Below are 22,953 nucleotides of genomic sequence, written 5' to 3' on the forward strand. Positions count from 1 at the left end.
AACCCCAAATGATGATGACAGATCCACTGTTATTTAAAGAAAAAGAATATGTATGTATATATATAAAAAGAAGGTATAATATGATTGTATCACCACAAACCAAACAGTGCTTATTAAGAGCTTCTAAAACATTGGCGAACATAACATTCCTTTAGAAGAAACCCCGTATGTGCTGGGTAAATAGATTTGGCAGAAGATAAATCACCTAAAGAGAAGCTCCATTTGGTTTGGAAGATTACTGAAAATTAGTGTTGGAACAAGAGTGTGGGTAAAATAAATCCAAGAACAAATGTGCTGAGTTCCCCATAGGGCACCATCGTCAGATGGAGCCACCACGTGGCCTGTATCTCTACTTGTGTTTTTGCTACTGTGTAATTTGCATTTGGGGTTTCATGGTCTGCACAGTATTATGATCTGTAAGTTCTTGGATGACTTATATAAAAGGCAGACAACCACATGCAAACTTAACAACCATAGCATTCCGTGCTGTTTAAATATCTGATTCAGCTCAGAGAAGAGGAATCTTGATGCAACATGTCTTTTACAGAAAGACACCCTCGTAGCCCAAGGTTAGGTTTGTATCGCCAAAGTCAAGTGAGTGGTTAAAGCAAATTTGTGTTTTTCAAGTCCTATTTCAACCTCAACCATCTTATTGTTGTTGGGGTTTTTTAGTTTGTTTATTTTTCAGGCATTGAATCTGAAGGTTTGCATCTCTTTCAATTAGAAGTACTAAAAATGGGCTGTCCTTATCTCCTAACAACAATAAAGGCATAGAAGTGCAAACATAAACAGAATCATATTTCCAGATGACTTACTAGGCTGGGCAGGAGAAAGCATTGCATATTTTAGGTTCCGTGGCTGGCTTGGTTCTTGCATTGCAGAATGAGGAATTGACTTGAGTATTTTGATCTCGTAAGCAAATGGCCTTTACACTTATATAACCTGATAAGACATCAGAAATTACAAAGTAAAAACTACAGGTAACTATTTAATTTCATTACCAAGCTTAGCTTCTGATTTCTCAGCATTAGGATATTTTAAGAAACAGAATCCAAATATTCTGTGAAGGTACCTCTTTTTTGATACAATCTGCAACTCATTTGAGTCCCATTCCCCCCTCTAAGATAATTGATCTCATATTTTAATAATTTTAACATGGAGATTCTTAGTCTTCAAAACTGACGTGGACTCTAGAATCAAAAAATGATAAATACAACCTTTTAAAAACAGTATGATTACAGGGGAAAATATCCCAGTGAGCTTTGAATTATTTACACCCATCAAACAGATAATGTTCTTCAAAGAAAAACTATTGATAAATTCTGAACGGGAACCCTGAAATTCTCTTTTGCCATGAAGCGTCTGATACTTCCACAAAAGTTACGAGGCCCATACGAGCAAAAAGTTGAACTTACGAAACATGTATTTATGCCTGTCTGCCCGGACTCTGCTTTGTTTCATTTCAAAATTCACTTCAGGCCTCCTTGTCAGAGGCATACATTCTTTTGTAAATAATTATATTTTTCACCTCCACAAATAGGAATGCTGCCTCTCCTTTACATTGTGTTTGTTTTTATTTCCACGGTACATTTCCTTAAAACGAAATCTGATAAATGATCAAAAGCCCCTCCTGTAGTAACGATTAGTGGCATCACTAGCTCCTGGGGTTGAAGCAGGCTTGCGTTCAGGATACATTTAGCAAGACCACACTGAAATCCCCAAAAGTGAACAGCTAACGTCAATAGAATCATTCCTATGGACTCTTCTTCTCTGATTCCTGGGACAGAGCACGCTCTGTAAGGCCCAGGAAGGGGTTGCTCAAGGCGAGGCGAGGTGGGTGATCCCACAGCACACTTCTGCAGCCTCCTCCTGGCTGGACTTATTTCTTGTAGATGGAAATCAGTCCAATTTTTCTTCTTCCCAAGACACTGTGCTCTCCCTGGAATTCCAGAAACATATTAGAAATGTCCTCAAATAATGTTTGCTATAAGAAAACCTGCTCCAATCTAAGAATAAGGGAAATGAGGCAGCACACAGAGATGTATCTGTGGCATCATGTCTGTTCAGTAAAAAAAAATTTAAAACACTCTGGGAGGCTGAGGCCAGCGGATGGTTTGAGCTCAGGAGTTCGAGACCAGCCTGAGCAAGAGCGAGACCCCATCTCTACTAAAAATAGAAAAACTATCCGGACGTTGTGGTGGGCGCCTGTAATCCCAGCTACTTAGGAGGCTGAAGCAGGAGGATCATTTAAGCCCGAGACTTTGAGGTTGCTGTGAGCTATGATGCCACAGCACTCTACCCAGGGCACAGAGTGAGCCTCTGTCTCAAAAAAAAAAAAAATTAAAAATGACACTGTAGTACATGTCCCCAGTCTGTCAAACATATGTTTACGTACACACAGGGAAAAAAATAGAGCACTACAGAGCAAAGCGTTATATTAACATGGGGTATTGCTGATTTAAGTATTGTGGGAAATTTCTTTTTTACAGATAGTGCTTTTAAGGTATTTATTAGTAAAAATGTTAATTATGTTTTATGAATGTATAAAAAGTATTTCTTCGTATTTTGTCAATTAGCGTGGAAACCCGAAGACAGGCGGGAGCCTCTCCCCATTTTCTGTATCTTTGCTCCGCTCCTGACGCCAAGATGCCTGATTTTGCACAGCAGGGTGGTCCCAGTAGGAAGCCCCACTGTCACCAGGCGCTCTGCATAATAGGAGATGAGTGACCCACCTGCATGCTGTGCTTTCAGGAACCTATTCGTGGGCTTTTACTCTTCCTGCCATAGGGGACAGTATGATCACCACCGCCTGACCCCAAATACGTGACATGCTTGGCATCTAAACACGCTTTTCTTCTTGCTGAGTGGATGCTGCTGTCATCCCTTCCTTGCAAGGGTTACTGCTCAGATGCTACCTGTTTCTCTGAGAGCGACTCTGCTCCCTATGTCTGAGGGGACAGCCAGGTTCACAGGTTCACACAGCTGTCCTCAGTATGCCCTGTACGTCTTGTCCCCTGTCACGGCCTTACCTTCTGGAGGTCCCAATGGGAGGCTTGTAACAACAGAAAAGTCAGGATTGGGGGACACTAAACATAAGCTGGAAATTTAAATATACACATACCTACTTGCTTATATTTATAAACAAACACACTTTTAATTTTATTTATCTTTTTTGTTGTTATTGAGACAGAGTCTCATTTTGTCACCCTTGGTAGAGTATTGTGGTGTCACAGCTACCTCAAACTCTTGACCTCAAGTGATCCTCTTGCCTCAGCCTCCCAAGTAATTGGGACTACATGCTCCCACCACGACACCTGCCTATTTTTACAGATGGGGGTCTCACTCTTGCTCAGGCTGGTCTTGAACTCCTGAGTTCATGGAATCCACCTGCCTCGGCCTCCCAGAGTGTTGGTATTACAAGTGTGAGCCACTGCACCCAATCGTAAACACACTTTTTAAAAAATATGTTTTTCCCATAAGTTTCAGATGTGTAACTTTTAAGCCTTGGTGGATTTGAGCTTTGTGAAAATTGGTTCCTTTCTACCTAGAAAAATCCTGAAATGGTATAATAAGATTTGCTTTTTACAGTGATGGTTCTCATTAAAGACAGTTCTTGGGTGGCTTATTTAAACCATACAATGTTAAAGAGGCCTGAAGTCAAAGAACCCACTAAGCTGCTTTAAGAAGAGACAGACTTGGAACATGACTACCTCCACCACAGGAAACGGAGCAAGCTGACTGCACCAGACTCCAGCTGTGGGGCTGTCTTTTTGTGGCTGGTTGAGTTCCATTCGTGGCCTTGGGAAGTGCGTATTTCCACGCTATCCCCGGATTTTTGCCTTGCATCAGAATCTGGACAGTACAAAATAAAAATCAGAGATCAGAATACAGGTTAGACCCCGAAGTTCCAGAAATCTTGCCGAACATTTTAAAGATATTTGCATGGCATTGGGACCTTCGAGTTGCTTTATATCATTGTTCCCAGAATGTGTTTTATGTTGATCTAAAGTTTTCCCATAAAAACAACAAAAAAAAAAATAGGCCTTCTCTTCCTGGTTCTTCCCAGAGTCAGGAAAACCGGGGTTGAGAGGAAGAAAAAAAGTTTTTATTTAAATAATAATAAAGTTTCCCCATGACACTTTGAAATACGTACCTTCAGATTATCAAAACTATGATGTAGATAGAGGCTAAAGAACTGAAGCCATTTGTCATAAGCCCACAACACACGTACATTTCTGTACATGTGTGTGTTACGATGAAGGCAGGGAGGTTACGTTGTTGGGTCTCAACCCTGCCTTACGCTTGGAAACCTGGCAGCCTGCACACGCTGTGGTGTCCCACAGGTAATAGCTGGGAAATTTACACACGTACATTTTTTTGATCTACCTTGGGTCACAGCTTACAAACTCTCTCCTGGGGGGCCAGTAGAACCTGGGAACGTGAGAGGCACCCCCAGAAACCACAGAATACCACACTTAGAGGTGCCTTTCATCACGTTTAGAATCCAAAGGGGTTTCCAATAGAATTTCCAAAGAGGATTGGCTGAGTCTGTTGGTCAACTGTGCCTGAGGATGAACAGGTAAGTAAAGGTGGAATATGACCAGAATCAGGGATACGTCATACACGTACTGGAATGGAGTTGACCTCAGAAAAAGTAAGGACTCAGGATAAATCAGCTCCTCTAAAGCCTGACTACTAAACGATCCCCCATTTGTTGGGCACTTCTCTGGTCCTCTGCTAGGCTTTTTTTTTTTATAAATGTCTCAAAAGTATTCTTCTAATAACTCTATAATGTAGCTGCCTATTTTTTCATTAAAAAAAAAAAATACTGAGCAAGGTCTTGTGCAAAATCACATATGTGACTAGGCAATGAGCTTAAATAAGGCCTCCAGCAAAAATGTGCCCGAGCAATGTGGTGTATCATCTTGTTTTTTGTTTTTGATGTGAAAGCATTTTATTTCTCTCCTTCCTGATGCCTTCTGTACTTAACTACTCTTTTCCTCTCTCAAGCTCAAAGCATGAGTATAAATAGCCGGTTCTCTCCCACCCATGAGTCTTGTGGAAAAATTTTTTACCACCAGAACTGGGCACTCATGCCCAGTAGGCACAGACGATTGCCCGTTAAAAATAGGAAACCTTGGCTCTATCTCCATGTGGTGAGATCCCACCTCAATTAAAGTTGGTGGCTGGAGGCTCTTAAGGGGCTTCCATGACACCAGACCACACTTAAGGATGCTACAACGTGGGCTCCACTTTGCTATCGGCTTAAATGTCGCCAGGAATGGCTAACTGTTCAGATTCCCTGGTATGAACATCACTTCATAGCGCAACAAAACAAATCTCAGTGCCCCCCAGAAACAGCTGAAATGTCCATAGATCGTTCTGTGTTCAAGCTGCCTCCATCCAGAATACAATTAATACAAAACACAACAAGTAACCCCATTCAATAAAAGTCTTTTCAAAATCAAAGTCCTAGGAGTCTTCTATTTTGGAGGATCTTCCTAGTCTGCGCCTCCTAGTTTGATCAGCTCAGCCACATGGCTGTCCTTGGGGTCATGCAGTCAATGCACCATAACATGCCACATATTTTGAATCAATGCTGTGCTTTCCTTATTTGACATTTCTGCAGTGTTGGTGTGACTGTTAATGTTCTTAGGTGACAGTAAGTAAATACAGAAACAGAGTCTTATTCATGAACAAACTAGAATTGCAAGAGAAGTTGTACACGCAGAAGATCATATTGATGTCGGTTGACAACTCTATTGCTCCTTCAATTAAAGAACTATTACAAATGTAACACCTTGGGGTTGCTATTTTTTTTTTTTAATTTTTGAGACAGAGTCTCACTTTGTCACCTTCTGTAGAGTGCTGTAGCATCATAGCTCACAGCAACCTCAAACTCTCAGCCTCATGGGATCTCCTTGCCTCAGGCCTCTAAGTAGCTGGGACCACAGGCACCCGCCACAATGTCCAGGTATTTTTAGAGATGGAGTCTCACTCCTGTTCAGGCAGGTCTTGAACTCCTGCACTCAGGCAATATGCCTGCCTTGGCCTCCAACAGTGCTAGGATTATAGGTGTGAGCCACTGCACCCAGCCAAGCTGCTATTTTTTTTAGTGACACAAAAATGACCTGATATGGAAAGCAGTAATTCATTGGAGCTTATTTACATGTGTGGCAACGCAATGTGGATACAATGGGTACCATAAGAGGTGTACCCACTGTATGTGAGCTAAGGCCCACAGGCAGGATATTATAATACAGAGGGTCACACTGCACATACATGGAACCCAGGCAAATTTAAGTGTACGTGCTGTAGAGAACGGAAGTTACTATTATTTCCATATCCTAGCACCACCCCACTCCTCCTACGCAAATTAGCTTCTCATTTCTCCTGCCCCGGGGGAACAGATCCCCAAAGAAAATGCAAAGAACACCTAACAGACCATTAATTCTTGCCTTTTGAGCTTCTAAGACTTATGTTCTGGTGACTGAAGAGTGGTTTAACAAAGCTCCAACAGGTGCTTGAAATCCTTTCTCCTTTTAGACTGACTCTAGAGCCTTAGCCATATGTGGTGTGTGGTTTCACTGCAAAACATTTACAAATGTTGCTATGAACAGAAGGATATGGTTGTGGGGGGTGGTGGGGACGGGAAATGTTTAAGAAAAAGACTATGGCGATAAAAGTGTCATCACTGTTAAACAAAAACAACTAAGATGTCAAGTTTTCCCCCAGACCTCCACTCAAGCCAACCATAAAAAATTATCAGTGCTACCAACAAGAAAATAACTAACACAACCTCCACTGTCAAAGCTGTTTGGGGATCTGTTGCACGTTCTCCTTCCCCCTCCCCCCCCACTCAGCATGCCCTCTCCCAGCTCCCGGCTAAGTCTGTGTCCCCCCACAATGCACCCATCCCATCTCCCCTCATCTCCTTCACTGCCTAGCTGCCCCACATGCAGCTATGAGCACTTAAAAATGGGAAGGCAGAACGGCACTTTTAATTTGAATTTGAACGTAAATAACCATGTGTGGCTAATGGCTGCCATCCTGGAGGCATAGCTGGAGAAGAAACCCAACTCTGATCTCCGCTTTCACACGTTCAACCGCCTAATCAGTATCTTTGAATATTTAAAAGGTATATCATCCTCCAACATTGAACTTGTCACTTTCCTCCCTGTCCTCAAAAGGTTGTTCCTTCTTCAGTTTTCTCCATCTCGTGGGGACCAACCCTTCTAATTGCTTAGGCCAAAATAAAAACTTGGGGCCAGGCTGGCCTCCTCGCCTCCCCTCACACTCATATTTGATCAATCAGGAAATGGTGTTGTTACGCCTTTCCTCTCAACATCTCCCAGATCTTAGCACCTCTGTTGTTACTAGCCTAATCTAAGTCACCATCATCTCTTTGGTGATTTCCATCATCAATGTACCAAGCAAAGCATTCTAGGGAAGGGGAGAAGTCATACCCTCCAGTGCAGAAAATGAGACACACACACACATATATAAATAACATGGTGACAGTTCCTTAAGTTCCAAGCATGTGCTCTAGGACCTGTAATGAGAAATCAAATGCTTTTGTGATTGGGAGTTGGGGGGAATCACACGGCCACCTGAAGAAATTTTGTAGCTATTATTTAATTAATAACATATCCTGGTGATAATCTCAGCCAAGAAGCCACAAAACAACAAAAGAAGAACTTGAGTTCTTTTCTTGAAGATTTCTATTCCCCTCCCTCACCCTCACCCCCACGAAGGGATAAACCAGTAATGGTGCTCCCCACTTCCCCTTCCCTATAATTGTACTGAAAATATGAAGAAATCCTCAGCAAAGTAAAAATCTTGGGCTAAAACTGAGGATACCCCTGATCAGAAGAGTTCATGGTAGCACAGCAACTAATCCATTTCATATTATCAAGGGCACGAGAAATTTACATATCTGGCCAAAGTGAGAAGAGAAATACCTTGCACAATTTACTGCAAATGTTCACAGGAATAGGCAGCTTTAATTGTTAACTCAGAAAGTACATAGTAGCTGGCTGTGTGTTTGTTACCATTACAGTTTTATAGCCAGTAGCATATAGAACACATTGTTTATATTTTATTTTATTATTATTTTTTTTATTAAATCATAGCTGTGTAAATTGATATGATCATGGGGCATCATACACTCGCTTCATAGACCATTTGACACATTTTCATCACAATGGTTAACATAGCCTTCCTGGCATTATCTCAGTTACTGTGCCAAGACATTTACATTCTACATTTACCAAGTTTCGCAAATACCCCTGTAAAATGCACCACAGGTGTGATCCCACCCATCCCCCTCCCTCTACCCACCACCCCCCTCCCTCAAAGCTATAACCCAGTTACAACCTAACAATAGGGACATTGTTTATATTTTATTTGTTGAACATATTAATGAATTCAATGAACGTAGAAGTGAATAAAAGCCTCTCAACTTTACAAAACAAATGACTTGGGGTTTGTCTTTCATGTCAAGGTAGCTATAAGTTCACAGGCAGGGTTGCATGTGTAATCACATAGGCTGAAAAGACAGTATTTGTATAAGCCGACAGAAAGCTGATGTAAGAATTTATTTTAACATAAGCTCATAAAGGCCTCTTTAAGGAAGTAAAAACTGATACAAATAGGCATCAAGACTAAATATAGAAAAGATGACTATGTACCAGTTATACTATTTGCTTTTCAGCAATGACTAAGATATCCTCTGCCTCTGTACGTTATCCTGTATTGAGAACAGTGCCCAGGAACGGAGAGTGCATACCAGCCGTCTTATCTCACTGTTGGATGACTGCAAATAGTTAATCCTTTGGAGACAGACTGTCCACCTGGCTAAGAGAATCTCCGTAAGCTGCTCTTTCACTGCTGTTTGCAAAAGAACTGAATTTTGTTAAAGAAATCAATTCCACCTCCCAAGAACCACTGAATCGTTCGTGCAGCCAAGTGCAAAAGGAAAATTCAAGGCCCCATGTTTAAAAACATTAACAATTTTGAGACAGTGACAGAAGGGCATTCCATCAAACTCAGGACCCTTCTGAGCACAAGGTCTTGAACTACTTGGCAGGTCCCCTGCCCAAGAAGACAGCCTCACCCAAAGTAAGGCCCGCCTTGTTTCACCTGGATCAGTTTTAGGACACGATTTAAAAATTTTTGAATTCCAGATGGCAGTCATCTAACAATGACTTACCCTCTCTATGTGAATGAGTAATGGGGGGGGCTTGCTACCTCTGAGGGCATAGCTTCATCTCGACCACAGATAGCCTCCCCCAGGGATGATGGGATGCAGGAAACCTCCGAAAGACGAATGTAGGACCACACAGCTCAGATTCTAACTTGCTCTATGAACGCCAGGGAGCCCATCTCAGGTCCCTGTGTGATTAGAAAATGCTAAGGCCCATCATTCATATTTATCTTACGACATTTTCAGTGACCCTGTAGCTTTTCTCAGCACTAGTGGAGAATAGACATACCCACAGGTCACAGGGCCACAACATCCCTCCTGGGATGGCACATCACAGTACCGCCCTTACTGAACCACCCCACACTGCATATCATCGAGGGTGTATAGCCGCGCTGTGAAATGCACACATTTAGAAAGACCGCCAGTGATTCAATCTACTCAACTGGATTTAATCCAGACAATTTCCCAGCCAACCGGCATTGAGTCTCTAATTTACAGCTGGCAAGCAAACCCCTTAAATGCTTCCAGGTCCTCAGTCAAACTGCTCACTGTCTACCTTGAACGCACGAACCACCTGACTGCAGACACCACACTCAGCGGCTTTAACCGCAGGGTGCAGAGTTATAAAATTTACAGCTTCTGAAGTTGGAAAACCACAGACGGGAGCTGGAACCTACCAAGCGCCCTCTGACGCAGGGGGATGAGGTCTCTGCTTGGGGCGCACGGTGTTCAACGACATGTTGAGTAATCTAGGGCCACGAGGGGTCTTCCTTTTGCTCCCACTTCTAATTTTTAATGTTAAAACTACTGGTAAAACATCCCTCAATGAGCTTTGTATTTGTTTCACTATGTAGGGCTTCTTTTTAAAATTCTTTTCAAGATGTTGGCCTAATCTTCCCAAGAAGAGTTATGGATAGATTTTAAAGATTGGATTTTTATTTAATGCATGCTAGGACATCTGATTCCCAAGAATGTCTTTGATAGCTTTAAAAGTAATCATATGCATATTGTGTGCCAGGCAAAGCTATTTACAAATAATAACAATGTAATGAAGAAGGCTCTATTCATATTTCAATAGCCAAGGTCACAGAGCCAATAAGTGGTAGCACTGGGCCTTAAATCCGCAGTAGTATCTAAGTCTAAAATCCAACATCTTAACTTCCACGACATTGCCCTTCAAGTTCTGAAACACCAAAATCCTAATGTAAAGCTTTCACAACTGTATTGACTGTTAGAAATATTTTGCCACTGAAATTCAACAGCATGCTATATAACATTTACTTGGTAATACTGGGTTCGAACCTAAAAATTTTATTTCTTAAACCTGCTAATATCGGATGTAAGCATACACAAGTCTTAATCTCTCCTATCCATTTTCCTCTGCTTGTATCGAAATGGTTTATTTTACCACTGTTTGAACGATTGAAATACGACAGACTTTATTGATGGGCCCTTAAGAAATCTCAAATTGGCAGCGCCTGTGACTCAGTGAGTAGGGTGCCAGCCCCATATACCAGGGCGGGTTCGTTCAAACTGCAACAACAACAACAAAATAGCTGGGTGTTGTGGCGGGTGCCTGTAGTCCCAGCTACTACAGGCTGGGAGACTGAGGCAAGAGCGTCGCCTAAGCCCAGGAGTTGGAGGTTGCTGTGAGCTGTGACGTCATAGTACTCTACCCAGGGAGACAAAAAAAAAAAAAACAAAAGAAAGAAAGAAAGAAAAGAAATCTCAATTGCCCCACACGTTCTATGTCTCACAGAAGAAACAATTTTGTGGTGCAGCTTTTTGTAGTTTTTGTAAGTTCGTGGGATTTTTTTGGACACCTTGGTGATAGCCAGTTTTATTTATTTATTATTATTATTTTTTGCTTTCTTCTTGTTTGCTTCAAAGCCTGAAGAACTTGACTGGGTATCACGGTTGCTCTTATGTGTGAGTGGGTGGGATTTGACAAGAGCCAAGGGTAACAAAGGCAGTGATGGGAGATTTGGAAACACATCTGGGAGGTGGCTTCAAAGGCGGGGGCTGACACCTTGAACTTCCACTATGGTTCTCATTCAACTCATCGACTTTCTTCTGAGTTCAGGGAAGAGAAATCAATAGCCTTCTCCAACCCGTCACAAAGGTATTTGCCATGAGTTAGCCGGAGGCCCCCACTTCAAATAGCAAATGGCAATCTCTCTAGACAGATGATGTGCCGCGGTAGAAGACCCTCGGAGTCGTCCTCGGGAGTCTGCGTTTTGTCTCATCTGCTCTGAATTAATTCTCACTGGGCTGTGCTTCCCTGGGTCTTGTGCCTTTGCTCAGTCCACGCTCCGTGGCTCCTCTCCTTCCCCTCACCCTGATTTTATCTGCAGGCACATCTTCACTCATTCCGGCCTCTTTACCTGGGGGAGTCCTGGGGAAGGTGATCAGTCAACAGCAGAGCTCACACTGTCATCTCCCTGATCAATGTGCCCGTCCACCTGGTCCCCCTCCATCCTAGCGTCTCCTTTGGCCAAAGCACAGAGGAAGTTGTTTATTATAGTAATTTTCTTTAGATGTCTTTTCCTGCCTTGAAACCGGCCTGTGGCTAGCCTGTTTCTCACTGCCATTACACAGGCTGCCGCATTTTTCAGCTTCAAGTCTCCCACCTGGCTCAAAAGGAAGTAGGATCAGGGGGTTCAAAGAGTTAAACATCTCCCCCACCCCTGCTTACATGAAAAGCAAAAATATTTCCTAAAATAAAGGAGAGCTTTTTATTTTTTTAAAGGCTTTCTTTTTTTTCTTTTATAAAGGAATGCTGTTAAAAACACAGGTGATCGTATTTCAGCCGTAGACTAGCAACCTGTATTATCATGTCACCCTGAATCACTCTGTTTATCAGACGGGGATGAAGTTACTTTATAATGAAACACTCATGATGAATTTCCCCACCTCTATTCCAAGTGCATGACAGTTTGATGGAGGATGTTCATTGTGTGTGTGTGTGAGAGAGAGTGTGTGTTAGACAGAGCTCAAACACACAAACCAGCAAGAAAGCCCATCTCCCGCCACTTATAAAGAACTCGTCATCTCTAAATGGACCCCTTAGCTAATCACACACACAAAAAAAATTGTGTGTTTTAATCTTGATTGCCAAGTCCTAAAATTATATACTAAATAGGCCTTTTCATTTTGCTTAAACCAGCGGTTCTCGACCTGTGGGTTGCGACCCCTTTGTAACAATGAAAATACATCCTGTATATCAGATATTTACATTACGATTCCTAACAGTAGCAAAATTACAGTTACAGAGTAGCAACGAAAATAATGTTATGGTTGGGGGTCACCACACTATGAGGAACTGTATTAAAGCGTCGCGGCATTAGGAAGGTTGAGAACCGCTGGCTTGAACAAACAACAAAACGAGTCACCGTAACTTACCTACATCTCAATCTCAAAATGGAAATGGTCAGGCACACTCCAAAGCCCCAGCATATACACAATACTGACTTCAGATAAAATGACTGGTTTTCAAGAAAGCCATGTGTCAAGTTTAAGTTTGATCCTCGTTTTCCACAGTTCTACCACTTCCAAAGGTATTTCCTTAGAACACACACACACACACACACACACACACACACAATTTAGGTATCTGTGGGTGGAGAATTAATATGGATTTAGTTTTTCTTGGTCTTTTCAGCCCCAATAAAATAAACATAATTCCATGACTGATAATATCTTAGGCACTAGTAAAATATAAGGTAGCTTTAAAATCTTTCAGAAGAATAACAAATCCACCAGTTAAATCATTCCTAGTCTTTATGCCAGACTTATGGGGAATAGGTCAAAATATATGAAAAATGTCTAGTTTATTTATTTCTTTTTTTTGCAGTTTTTGGATGGGACTGGGTTTGAACCTACCACCTCTGGCATATGGGGCCCATGCCCTACCCCTTTGAGCCACAGGCACAGCCCCAAATATCTAGTTCTGTATTAATTGTATCTGCAGTGATCTCAGAAAGTTGATAATTGGCAAATCAGTATTTCTTTCTATGCTGTAGTATGTATGTACATGACTTTTTTTTTCCCCAGGGGAAATGCAGAAATGTAATACGTGGTCATAAAAATTAGCTCCTTTCCTCTAACTCACTTACGTGTGTATGTATTTCAAGATAAAAACTTGATTGATGGACTTAAATAATGCCTAAAAAATTTAAGACAACCATACAAATTCTTGATTACCCTCAGGTATTTCCCTTGGCCACCAAGGAAATCAACGGGGCCCACACTGTTTAAACTGACATACACCTGTTATAAATGTTGAAACCATCTGAAGGCAAGGATCCAAGGAGAATTAGATGTCTGTAATAGAGAATGCATTTTAAGCTTGGACTGGCATGTGATTTAGTGATGGACGTGAAGGTCTGTTTTCCATTTAAACTTTGAGCTTCCCATGAAGACGTTCTATAAAATCTTAATGTATAAAAATAACCAGAAGCAGAAAATACTTTTATTTGGTGTCAGGCCCTACACTTATTTCTTGGGGTTAACTGACAGCAGTCAATTACTCCCAGGCTTGCATTACCCTGCTTGGCGCTAGAAAACGCTGAGAAGTAAGTGGAAAGATCTGTTCAAGTCACAGCCCTGAAAGGACAAATTGTTACTCTCCCGGATTTTGAACTAACTGGTCAGCAACTTGCTACGCGTAAATTTTTCCCTTTGGGAAAGCAAGTATTTTAGGAAGCATATTGATTCCTCAAATACATTTTAGCAGATTAAATTTCATTGCTTAAAAATGCTATTCCCTGTGTACTGTAAATTGTACGGTGCTAAGACCAGTCTTAAGAAAAGATGAAATACAATAGTTTTTTAAGTGTGTTGTACAGAAGGCTAGGGATCTTCAGAGGACTTCAGGATGGAAATGGGGTAAGGAGAGGCTGGACTCTGGGCCCTTTACTTTCAACTGCGCTGGGGAGAGCAGGTTTCCTTTCATTGGATTTGTTTATTCGTTTATTTATTTATTTGCCTCCATGTAAGATTTTTTTTTTGATTTGAAAGATTATCCAATGTACTCAATACTAATATAATGCCAGGAGACACTCTAATGCATGCCCACATAGGAGAAAAACTCATTTCGATTCCAGTTGGGGCAGGGCAGGAGTAATGGGGGTGTGGTAGTGAGGGAGACGGAAGGGGTTGGGGTGCTCTCACTGCATGAGGATGGGGTGGGGGCGTTTGGCACACCTTTTATGTGTGGGACATGACCACAAGAGGGACTCCTAACAAAATCAAATTTTTTGACCTGGTTGTTTGTACCCTCACATTAACCCGAAATAAATTTACTTAAGAACAAAATAAAAAAAAATGAATGAATGAATAAATGAATGTTATCAATGGATGTCATGCATTCAATACATATTTCTTTTGTATATGGATTCTACGATGTTCCGGATTCTATGCCAGCTGTGGAAGCTACAAAGATTACGTAAGTCTTCGTCTGACAATACAGGTGCAACAACAGTGATTCGGGACAGCGCTAAGGTGGAAGACATTCACTCAGACTGGGGAATTCCTTTTGGAAATGAAGACATTGGGGCCCAAATCATTTAAGTGACTCCTCCAAGGTCATCTAGGTAGTGGCTGAGCAACCCATACCACCAAGGACACAAGCAGATGTTCCTTCTCTGATCCACCATGCTTCTACAAGAAGGGAATCCACGTACCCAAACTTGTCCTGGCCACTCTTCAAAGAACTTACTTAGACTATAAAGATTGGGTGACACGGTTGACGTCTTAACCATTTGTACATTTCCAATATCCAGCACGAGGCTGGGCCAATTGAACGCTACCCAAGGGATGTTTACCTAGTTTATCAGAGAGGAAGTGAACAGAATAAAATTGTTTTGCAGAGGGCGGCGCCTGTGGCTCAGTGAGTAGGGCACCGGCCCCATATACCGAGGGTGGCGGATTCAAACCCGGCCCCGGCCAAGCTGCAACCCAAAAAGTAGCCGGGCATTGTGGCGGGCGCCGGTAGTCCCAGCTACTCGGGAGGCTGAGGCAAGAGAATCGCGTAAGCCCAAGAGTTAGAGGTTGCTGTGAGCCGTGTGATGCCACGGCACTCTACCCGAGGGCTGTACAGTGAGACTCTGTCTCTACAAAAAAAAAAAAAAAAAAAAAGAAATTGTTTTGCTGATAATTACCTATGTCGATACAGACCAAGCTGGTTGAAAATTGTGATTAGCTAAACTATTAGGAGGTTATGATAAAATATATATGAAAGAGAGAAAAAGAAGGACTTCATTCTCACAGTGCCATACGTGTGTATTTTGGCAAACATAGCTAATATTTCTGCTGCATTTTATACTATACTAAGAACTTAGCGAACGTGCAGGGTTTTTAAGTGGTATATTAGAAACAGCGCTTCCATTCCTATACTTTATATGGATGAAACAGCGTTTTTCATTTTGGTATGTTCCCACACTCTGATTTTAGCAGCCCACAGGATTGCAAAAGGGATTCAACATTTTTATATTGGCGTGAACATATTTTTGGCTCCCAAAGCATTCATTTTGGTTCAATTCATAGTTGCTGTATGGAAAGTTGTGTGAACTGTATATAACTTCCTTTCACGAATACCAGCACGGACACGTAGATACCAATACACTGTCTAATTCTGGCACAATGTAATTTATTACTGAATGCAATTTTAAGTTTTAAAAATAACTATATTCTACCTCTTTTGGAGAGATAGAAGCATGTGTTAAAAAAAAAAAAAAAAGAAAACTAACCAGAAGTTTGATGATACTCCCCAGAGAAAAATCAAGCATAATTTAAATATTAAAGGCATTAACTCAAATTCTTTAAAAGGTAAAATAGACATAACTACTAGGCAGCTGAGTTTGAGGTTTTTTTTGTTTGTTTGTTTTGAACAGATTTGCAACTTTTCAATGAAAGAAAAATTCCCTGAAACATACAAGCAAGGCATTCCAATCAATCATGCACGTTTCTACCTAGACTGTATTCAGAAAGGCTAAATTCCTTGGATATGAATTTAAGCTTTCATTAACTCTATAGGTAGAATGGACTAATTAAGTAAGACTTTGAAATACAACAGCCACAAGCAAAAGTATCCTTACTCCACTATGGTGAAATCACAATTTTACATTCCTAGAGATATTATTCTATTTATGTAGTGGTAAAACCTTACTTAAAAATATATTATACATATCCAATTGGTCCTGGGGAAGATTTATGGTTTTACTGAGATCTACTCAACATTTCCCCTCCCATCTTGATTTTGTTGTCATTGTTGTAAAGGAACTGCCTGGATTCACAGAGAGAGAGACTGATGAACCAGATCAACTTGGAATGGAATTTTAGAGAACTTTACCCATCACACCTTGAAGCCACCCTCCCATTCCTCAAAAATAACTTCTAAATATCAGGAAAAATGTATATCTGGGGAATAATCCAAAGGTTGAGTTTTGGTGAGGGTTGAATAGTGTAGATGAATGGGGTGTACGAAGAGCAAACAAAACACAAATAAAAAGCTCAGTTTGGGGCCAGGCACGGTGGTCCACACCTGCAACCAATCCTAGGACTCTGGGAAGCTGAGGGGGTGGATCACCTGAGCTCAGGAGTAGGACACTTCTCTTAAACAAAACAAAACAAAACAAACAAGCAAACAACAACAAAAAAAACTAGGGTTAGGTGATGCTGGTATGGATGTGGAGAGAGAACTTTTTGCACTGTTGGTGGGACTGTAAATTAATCCAACCTCTTTGGAAAGAAGTGTGGAGAATCCTCAAAGAACTCACATAAGATCTCTCATTTGACCCCACAATCCTACTACTAGAAGAAAAAAAACCCATTTCATCATAAGGACATTTGCACTAGATTATTTATCATGGCTCAATTTACAATCACTAAGATGCAGAAATAAAGTAAATGGCTACCAATCCAGGAAAGAATTAACAGGCTGTGGTATATGTACACTATGGAATACTAGTCAGCCATTAAAAAAGATGGTGACTTCCCATCTTTTGTATTAACCTGGATGGAGTTGAAACACATTCTTCTCAGTAAAGTATCATAAGAATGGAAAAGCAAATATCCAATGTGCTCAATACTATTATGAAGTCAGTAGATGATCTAATACACGCTCACACAGGAGAAAACCTCATTTCCATTCAAGTTGGGGGGAGAAGGGGTTGAGGGAGGAGGGAAAGGTGAGTGGGGTTTGGGGTGCTCCCACTGCATGGGCACAAAGTAGGGGTGTATGTCACACCTTTTGGGTGTGGGACATAACTACAAGAGGGACTCTACATAACAAATTCAAATATTATGACGTGGTTGTTTGTACCCTCACATTAACCCCAAATAAAAAACAAAAACAAACAAACAAAAAAACTAGCCGGGCATTGTGGTGGATGCCTATAGTCCCAGCTACTCAGGAGGCTGTGGGAAGAGGATCATTTGAGCCCAGGAGTTTGAGGTTGCTGTAAGCTATGACAAAGAGAAACTGTCTCACAAAAAAAAAAAAAAAAAAAAAAAGTTGGGCGGTGCCTGTGGCTCAAAGGAGTAGGGCGCAGGCCCCATATACAGGAGGTGGTGGGTTCAAACCTGGCCCCGGCCAAACACAGCAAAAAAACCCAAACAAACTCAGTTTGAATGTGGCTTCCAGTTGGGTGACAACATGTCAATTGTCTTGTTAATGTGATCAACAGAGATCACAATATCTGAGGGTCTAAAGATGACAGAAGAAACTTCCAGCATTCAGTTTTGCACTTTCCCTCACTTCTTGTCTCATTCTTTGCTGTGCTTTTCTTGCAGATAATAAATGTTTAACACGAAGCTTAAATTACAAACAGAATTGTGAAAACCTCCTGGAACAGTTTTGTGCTTATGAGCAAAACTGAAGAAATAACAACAACAAAAAAATAGTTGGTTGCTTGTTATGAAGTGGTAAAAACCATATTTCTCATCAGTAGCAATCTGTACTTTATTCTGATTGCCCTTGGCAGAGGCCATGGGAGCTACACAGCCCCGCTTCCCTGCTCAGGTTATCTTTTGGGCACAGAACTTGTTTTGTGTACATTTGCTTAGAGATGGATCAAAGGCCTCTTGGCAAAACTAGTGAAGCCATATTGCTCTAAAGTTGATACTTTTCAAGCTCAATAAACCTCTCAAGAGAAAAAGTCTGCTTCTCAGATGCTCGATAGAAAAGAGAGAAAACATGATCTTTAAAAACATGACCGAAAAAAATTCAGATATCTTTCATTAGGCAGTTCAATTCTTATGCCTTAGGTTTAACTAAAGTAATTTCAGTGTAATTTACTGTTGAGGTTCAAATTACTCCGGCCTTAGTCCAATTCGATTTGGAATTTCTACTCTCTTCCTATAAAATGAAAGGCCTGAGGGGGTAAGAAGCACATTTCCTAATGACAGCCTTTCTCTCAAATAAGTGTTGTGAAATCTTTAAGGGATCCTCTATCACACAGAAGTGTTGGGACCTTGTATCTCAAGTTTGGAAGATGATAGGAAGTTAACTCAGGGTCAACGGTAGAAACAGCTCTACGGATATAGTTGCAAACTCAACTATCTACTGGGGTCAAATTACCTCATTTTTTATACACACACACACACACACACATTTTTTTTTTTTTTGAGACAGAGTTTCACTATGTTGCCCTGGGTAGAGTACCCATGGTGTGACAGCTCACAGCAACCCCCAACTCTTGGGCTTAAGCAATTCTCTTGCCTCAGCCTCCAAGTAGCTGGGACTACAGGTACCCATCACAACACCTGACTATTTTTTGGTTGTAGTTGTCAGTGTTGTTTAGTGGGCCCAGGCTGAATTCGAACCCACCAGCTCCTGTGTATGTGGCTGGCACCCTAGCCACTTGAGCTACAGGCGCTGAGCCCAAATTACCTGATATTAAAACATTAATTTATCTGTTTAAGTTATGCATATCTGGGATCTGGACTTGTCCAGTGGTCACTAGTTTGCTAACTATGGTCTCAGGTTTTATTATATATATATATATAATATATATATACATAATATATGTCTATATATTATATATTATATACTGTGTATGTTATATATATCTATATTATATAATATACATATGTCTATAATTACACATGTGGAGAGAGTGAGAGTTAGATATGCTCAGAAAGTAAAATAACGATGGCAACAAACATTATGTGCTAAGTATTTTCAATGCACTGAACTTACCTCAATTATGTTTACAATAGCTACAGTAGTCAGCTAGTATTGTTTGCCTGTTTTATAAAAGTGAATATTGAGTGACACAAAGATGAAGAAACTTTGCCCAAGTTCCATGTGTAGTTAAGAGTCTGTTCTCTTAACTATTTTATGTGTAGAACATCTTGGTTTTTTTTTTTTTTGTAGAGACAGAGTCTCACTTTACCACCCTCAGTAGAGCGCTGTAGCGTCACAGCTCACAGCAACCTCCAGCTCTTGGGCTTCCATGATCCTCCTGCCTCAGCCTCCTGAGCAGCTGGGACTACAGGTGCTGCCACAACGCCCGGCTATTTTTTTGGTTGCAGTTTGGCCGGGGCTGGGTTTGAACCCACCACCCTCGGTATATGGGGCTGGCGCCCTACTCACTGAGCCACAGGTGCCACCCGCTTATGTGTAGAATATCTGAAGACGTAGAATCTAAAGTGACCCGTGGGGAAGCTTTTGTCTTGTTATCTTATTTAGCGCACACTTCAGCCTATTGTGCCTATGTAACTACTCTATGGAGAGTGATCCTTCGTTTTTGCACCACTATGGCCCCTCCAAAAAAGCGGCATTTCTCTTTCATCTACCAACAGTCCCTTGATAGCGAAGGAAATTCCGTGTTTTCGAAATCTAAAGAATAGCCTGCCTGGTCTTGAGACCATGAAAGTGACATTTAATGGATTTCTCTGGTTACCCCCAGCAAGGGTCTTAAGTTTCACCAGGGGAATAGTTGCAAAGCATACTCTGAACTGCATTTGCATAGCCCTGGAAGATGGGACTCAGATACGGATCTTTAAATACCTTAAAATCAGGAAAGAAAAGCGGACAGTCAGAGCAACAGTAGGAAGAACAGATAAGGTAACGACCCTGCTGCCATGAACACGGGCATATCCACTCTCACATCTGCGGGTGTGCAGGGCACAAACACGTGACAAAATTCCAGGGTGATGAAAGATGTGTATCTACATACGGAAATCCCAGGACACCTGTGAGGGGCCACATCCAGGCACAGGGATGCCTTTCCACACCAGGTGTGTGCTCCCCTGTATCAGTGTATCAACCAGGGCACAGCAGTTTCTTCACAAGGATTATTTTTGATACAGTGTGATTATTTGGCTACTCCCAAGAGGCAGCTTATCAAAAAAAATTTGGATCTGAGTACTCTGCTCAGTTAACAAACAATATACTCCTGTACTACATTACATGTTTTTAGAAACTGATTTATATATTCATTTCGAGATTTTTTGGATGAATTTAAAACACATACTCAACTACCTACTTGATAGCTACTCTGGAATATCTAAGATATTCAAATATCAGGTGCTAAAATGGAATTTTTCCCTAACCCTAAACCTGTTTCTAGTCATCCCCAAGATAATTATACACATAATAGTAAGATCGTCCACCAGATGCTCAAGGAAGAATCCTATGACTCTTTTCCATGCGTCTTTCTCCCTCAGGCTCTGTATCTCATACATCTTTAGCAAGTTTTCTAACTTCCTATTCTCAATACATGATAGATGATGAGCAGATCCACTTCCTTCCACCTTCACGGTCACTGTCTGTTTCAGCCGCCATAGCTCCTTACCTGGAAATCTAGAATAATCATTTTCTCTTGTCTCCAATTCACTACTTACCCCTCACTGATCTGCATGGCAGTCAGATCAAATTTCAAAACAATCCTTTTCTTAAAACCTCAACACCGTTCTTAGCATGACATCCAGACTCCTCGCCATGGTTCATAGTGTTCTTTGCAGGCCTCCAGAACATTGTTCTCATGGCAGTACATTTAGACTCTACTTTTTTTTCTTTTTTTTAAGTTCTTCTAAAACATGAAGCTTATCCTCCACGTGGGGTTTTAAATCGCCATTTCCACAACCTGAATTTCCTCTGCTCTTCACCTGGCTGGTTCTTCTCATCCTTTGAATTCTTCATCAGCCATCTAATCCAAAAAGCATCCTTTCTCTGTTTTTTTCCCCCCTTACATTTATTTTATTCTGAAGAGCTCAGAGCAATCTAAAACTCTGTGTCTATTTACATACGCATTTGTGTAAATATTCATAATGTGCCCGCCAATGTTAAGTTCCATATAGCAGGGGGATTTTTTTTCTGCTTTATCCACAACCAGTTTACCAACATGGGTCACAACAGAACGTGACTCAGTGTGTGCGATACAAAGAACTCTATGACTACTGCATACAAGGACACCTTGATTTTCCTTTTCTTTCTAAAGTTCTAACATATTTAAGAATCCATTAGGGAAACTTCAAGATGTCACTTAAATTTGCCCCAAGTAACTCAACACACATGGAGTCCAAACTCCTACCATAAGGTAAGAGAAATTTATTTCTGCTGCTTTCGCCATGAACTGCTGTGAGCTGTACGAGTTCACTGCCTATATGACAGTAGTGTGGTACTTTGTTCAAAGAATTATCCAGCCCCGCTGTGCACAGGACTGAAGAAGATAATAAACTGAATGCTTCACTTTAGACAGAAAAAGTAACTGCCTCTGAAAACTGATTTATTAATTACATCTCTGAGCCAGTGATGATTGAGGACATAGCATGATCTAACCTCTGTAAGATCAAGCAATAAAAACAATGAATTACCTAGTCCCTTTCCTCAGCACTAAGAACAATGAATTAACTAGTCATAGCAGACAGAATGAGGAAAATGAAGAAGTAAAAATCAGCAGACAAGCTTTCTCTGCACTGGGCAATGTGCTCTCATGGTTTTACAAAATCAAATCTGGATGGCAGACGTTTCCAAACAGCACACCATCTACTCTCTATTCTCTCTTCTAAGCTTGTGTACTTCTTACAGAGGCAACCACAACAGTTTCACATTGAGAAAAACTTTATCAGTACAAGAGAAGTCCTCAACGTAAAAAAGTGGTTCATAACTAGAATCTATAAAGAACTCGAGCAAATCAACAACAAAAAAAGCAAACACCTCCATTAAAATGTGGGTGAGAGACATGAACAGAATCTTACCTTATGAAGACAAATGGCTAACAAACTCATGAAAAAATGCTGATCACCTCTAATTATTAGAGAAATGCCAATCAAATCACCTAACCCCAGGGAGAACGGCCTACATCACAAGGTCCCAAAGCAACAGATGCTGGTGTGGGTGCAAAGAGAAGGGAACAGTCTTGCACTGTTGGTGGGACTTCAAAGTAGTACAGCCTTCATGGCAAGAAGTATGGAGAGGGCTTGAAGAACTAAAAATAGACCTTCCATTTGATCCAACAATCCCATTACTAGGTAACTACCCAATAGAAAAAGTCATTTTATCATGAAGGACATTTGCACTTGAAAGTTCACAGCAGCACAACTTGCATCTCAAAGATGTGGAATCAACCCAAGTGTGCATCAATCCATGAATGGATTAATAAACTGTGGTATACATGTACCATAGAATACTATTTAGCCATAGAAATGTGGAGATTTTGTATGTTTTGTTATAACTTGGATGGATTTGGAGAATACTCTCTTAAGTATCCCCAAAATAGAAAACCAAACATCCCTTGTAC

The 22,953-nt window shown here is 41.0% G+C and overlaps 1 protein-coding gene across 3 annotated transcripts in view; it reads right to left on the minus strand.

Annotated features, from left to right (window-relative positions):
- Positions 1-22,953, minus strand: part of ADAMTS18 (ADAM metallopeptidase with thrombospondin type 1 motif 18) — a 126,992-nt gene that overhangs the window by 14,686 nt on the left and 89,353 nt on the right. For all 3 annotated transcript variants that reach the window (XM_053608701.1, XM_053608697.1, XM_053608699.1), the window contains 2 exons: positions 3,711-3,852; positions 816-942 (listed from right to left, as the gene is read on the minus strand). In XM_053608701.1, the coding sequence (XP_053464676.1) occupies positions 816-942; positions 3,711-3,852 (269 nt within the window). The remainder of the gene's footprint in view (positions 1-815; positions 943-3,710; positions 3,853-22,953) is intronic.

Source organism: Nycticebus coucang, chromosome 2 (assembly GCF_027406575.1).
Source record: "Nycticebus coucang isolate mNycCou1 chromosome 2, mNycCou1.pri, whole genome shotgun sequence".
NCBI lineage: Eukaryota > Metazoa > Chordata > Mammalia > Primates > Lorisidae > Nycticebus > Nycticebus coucang.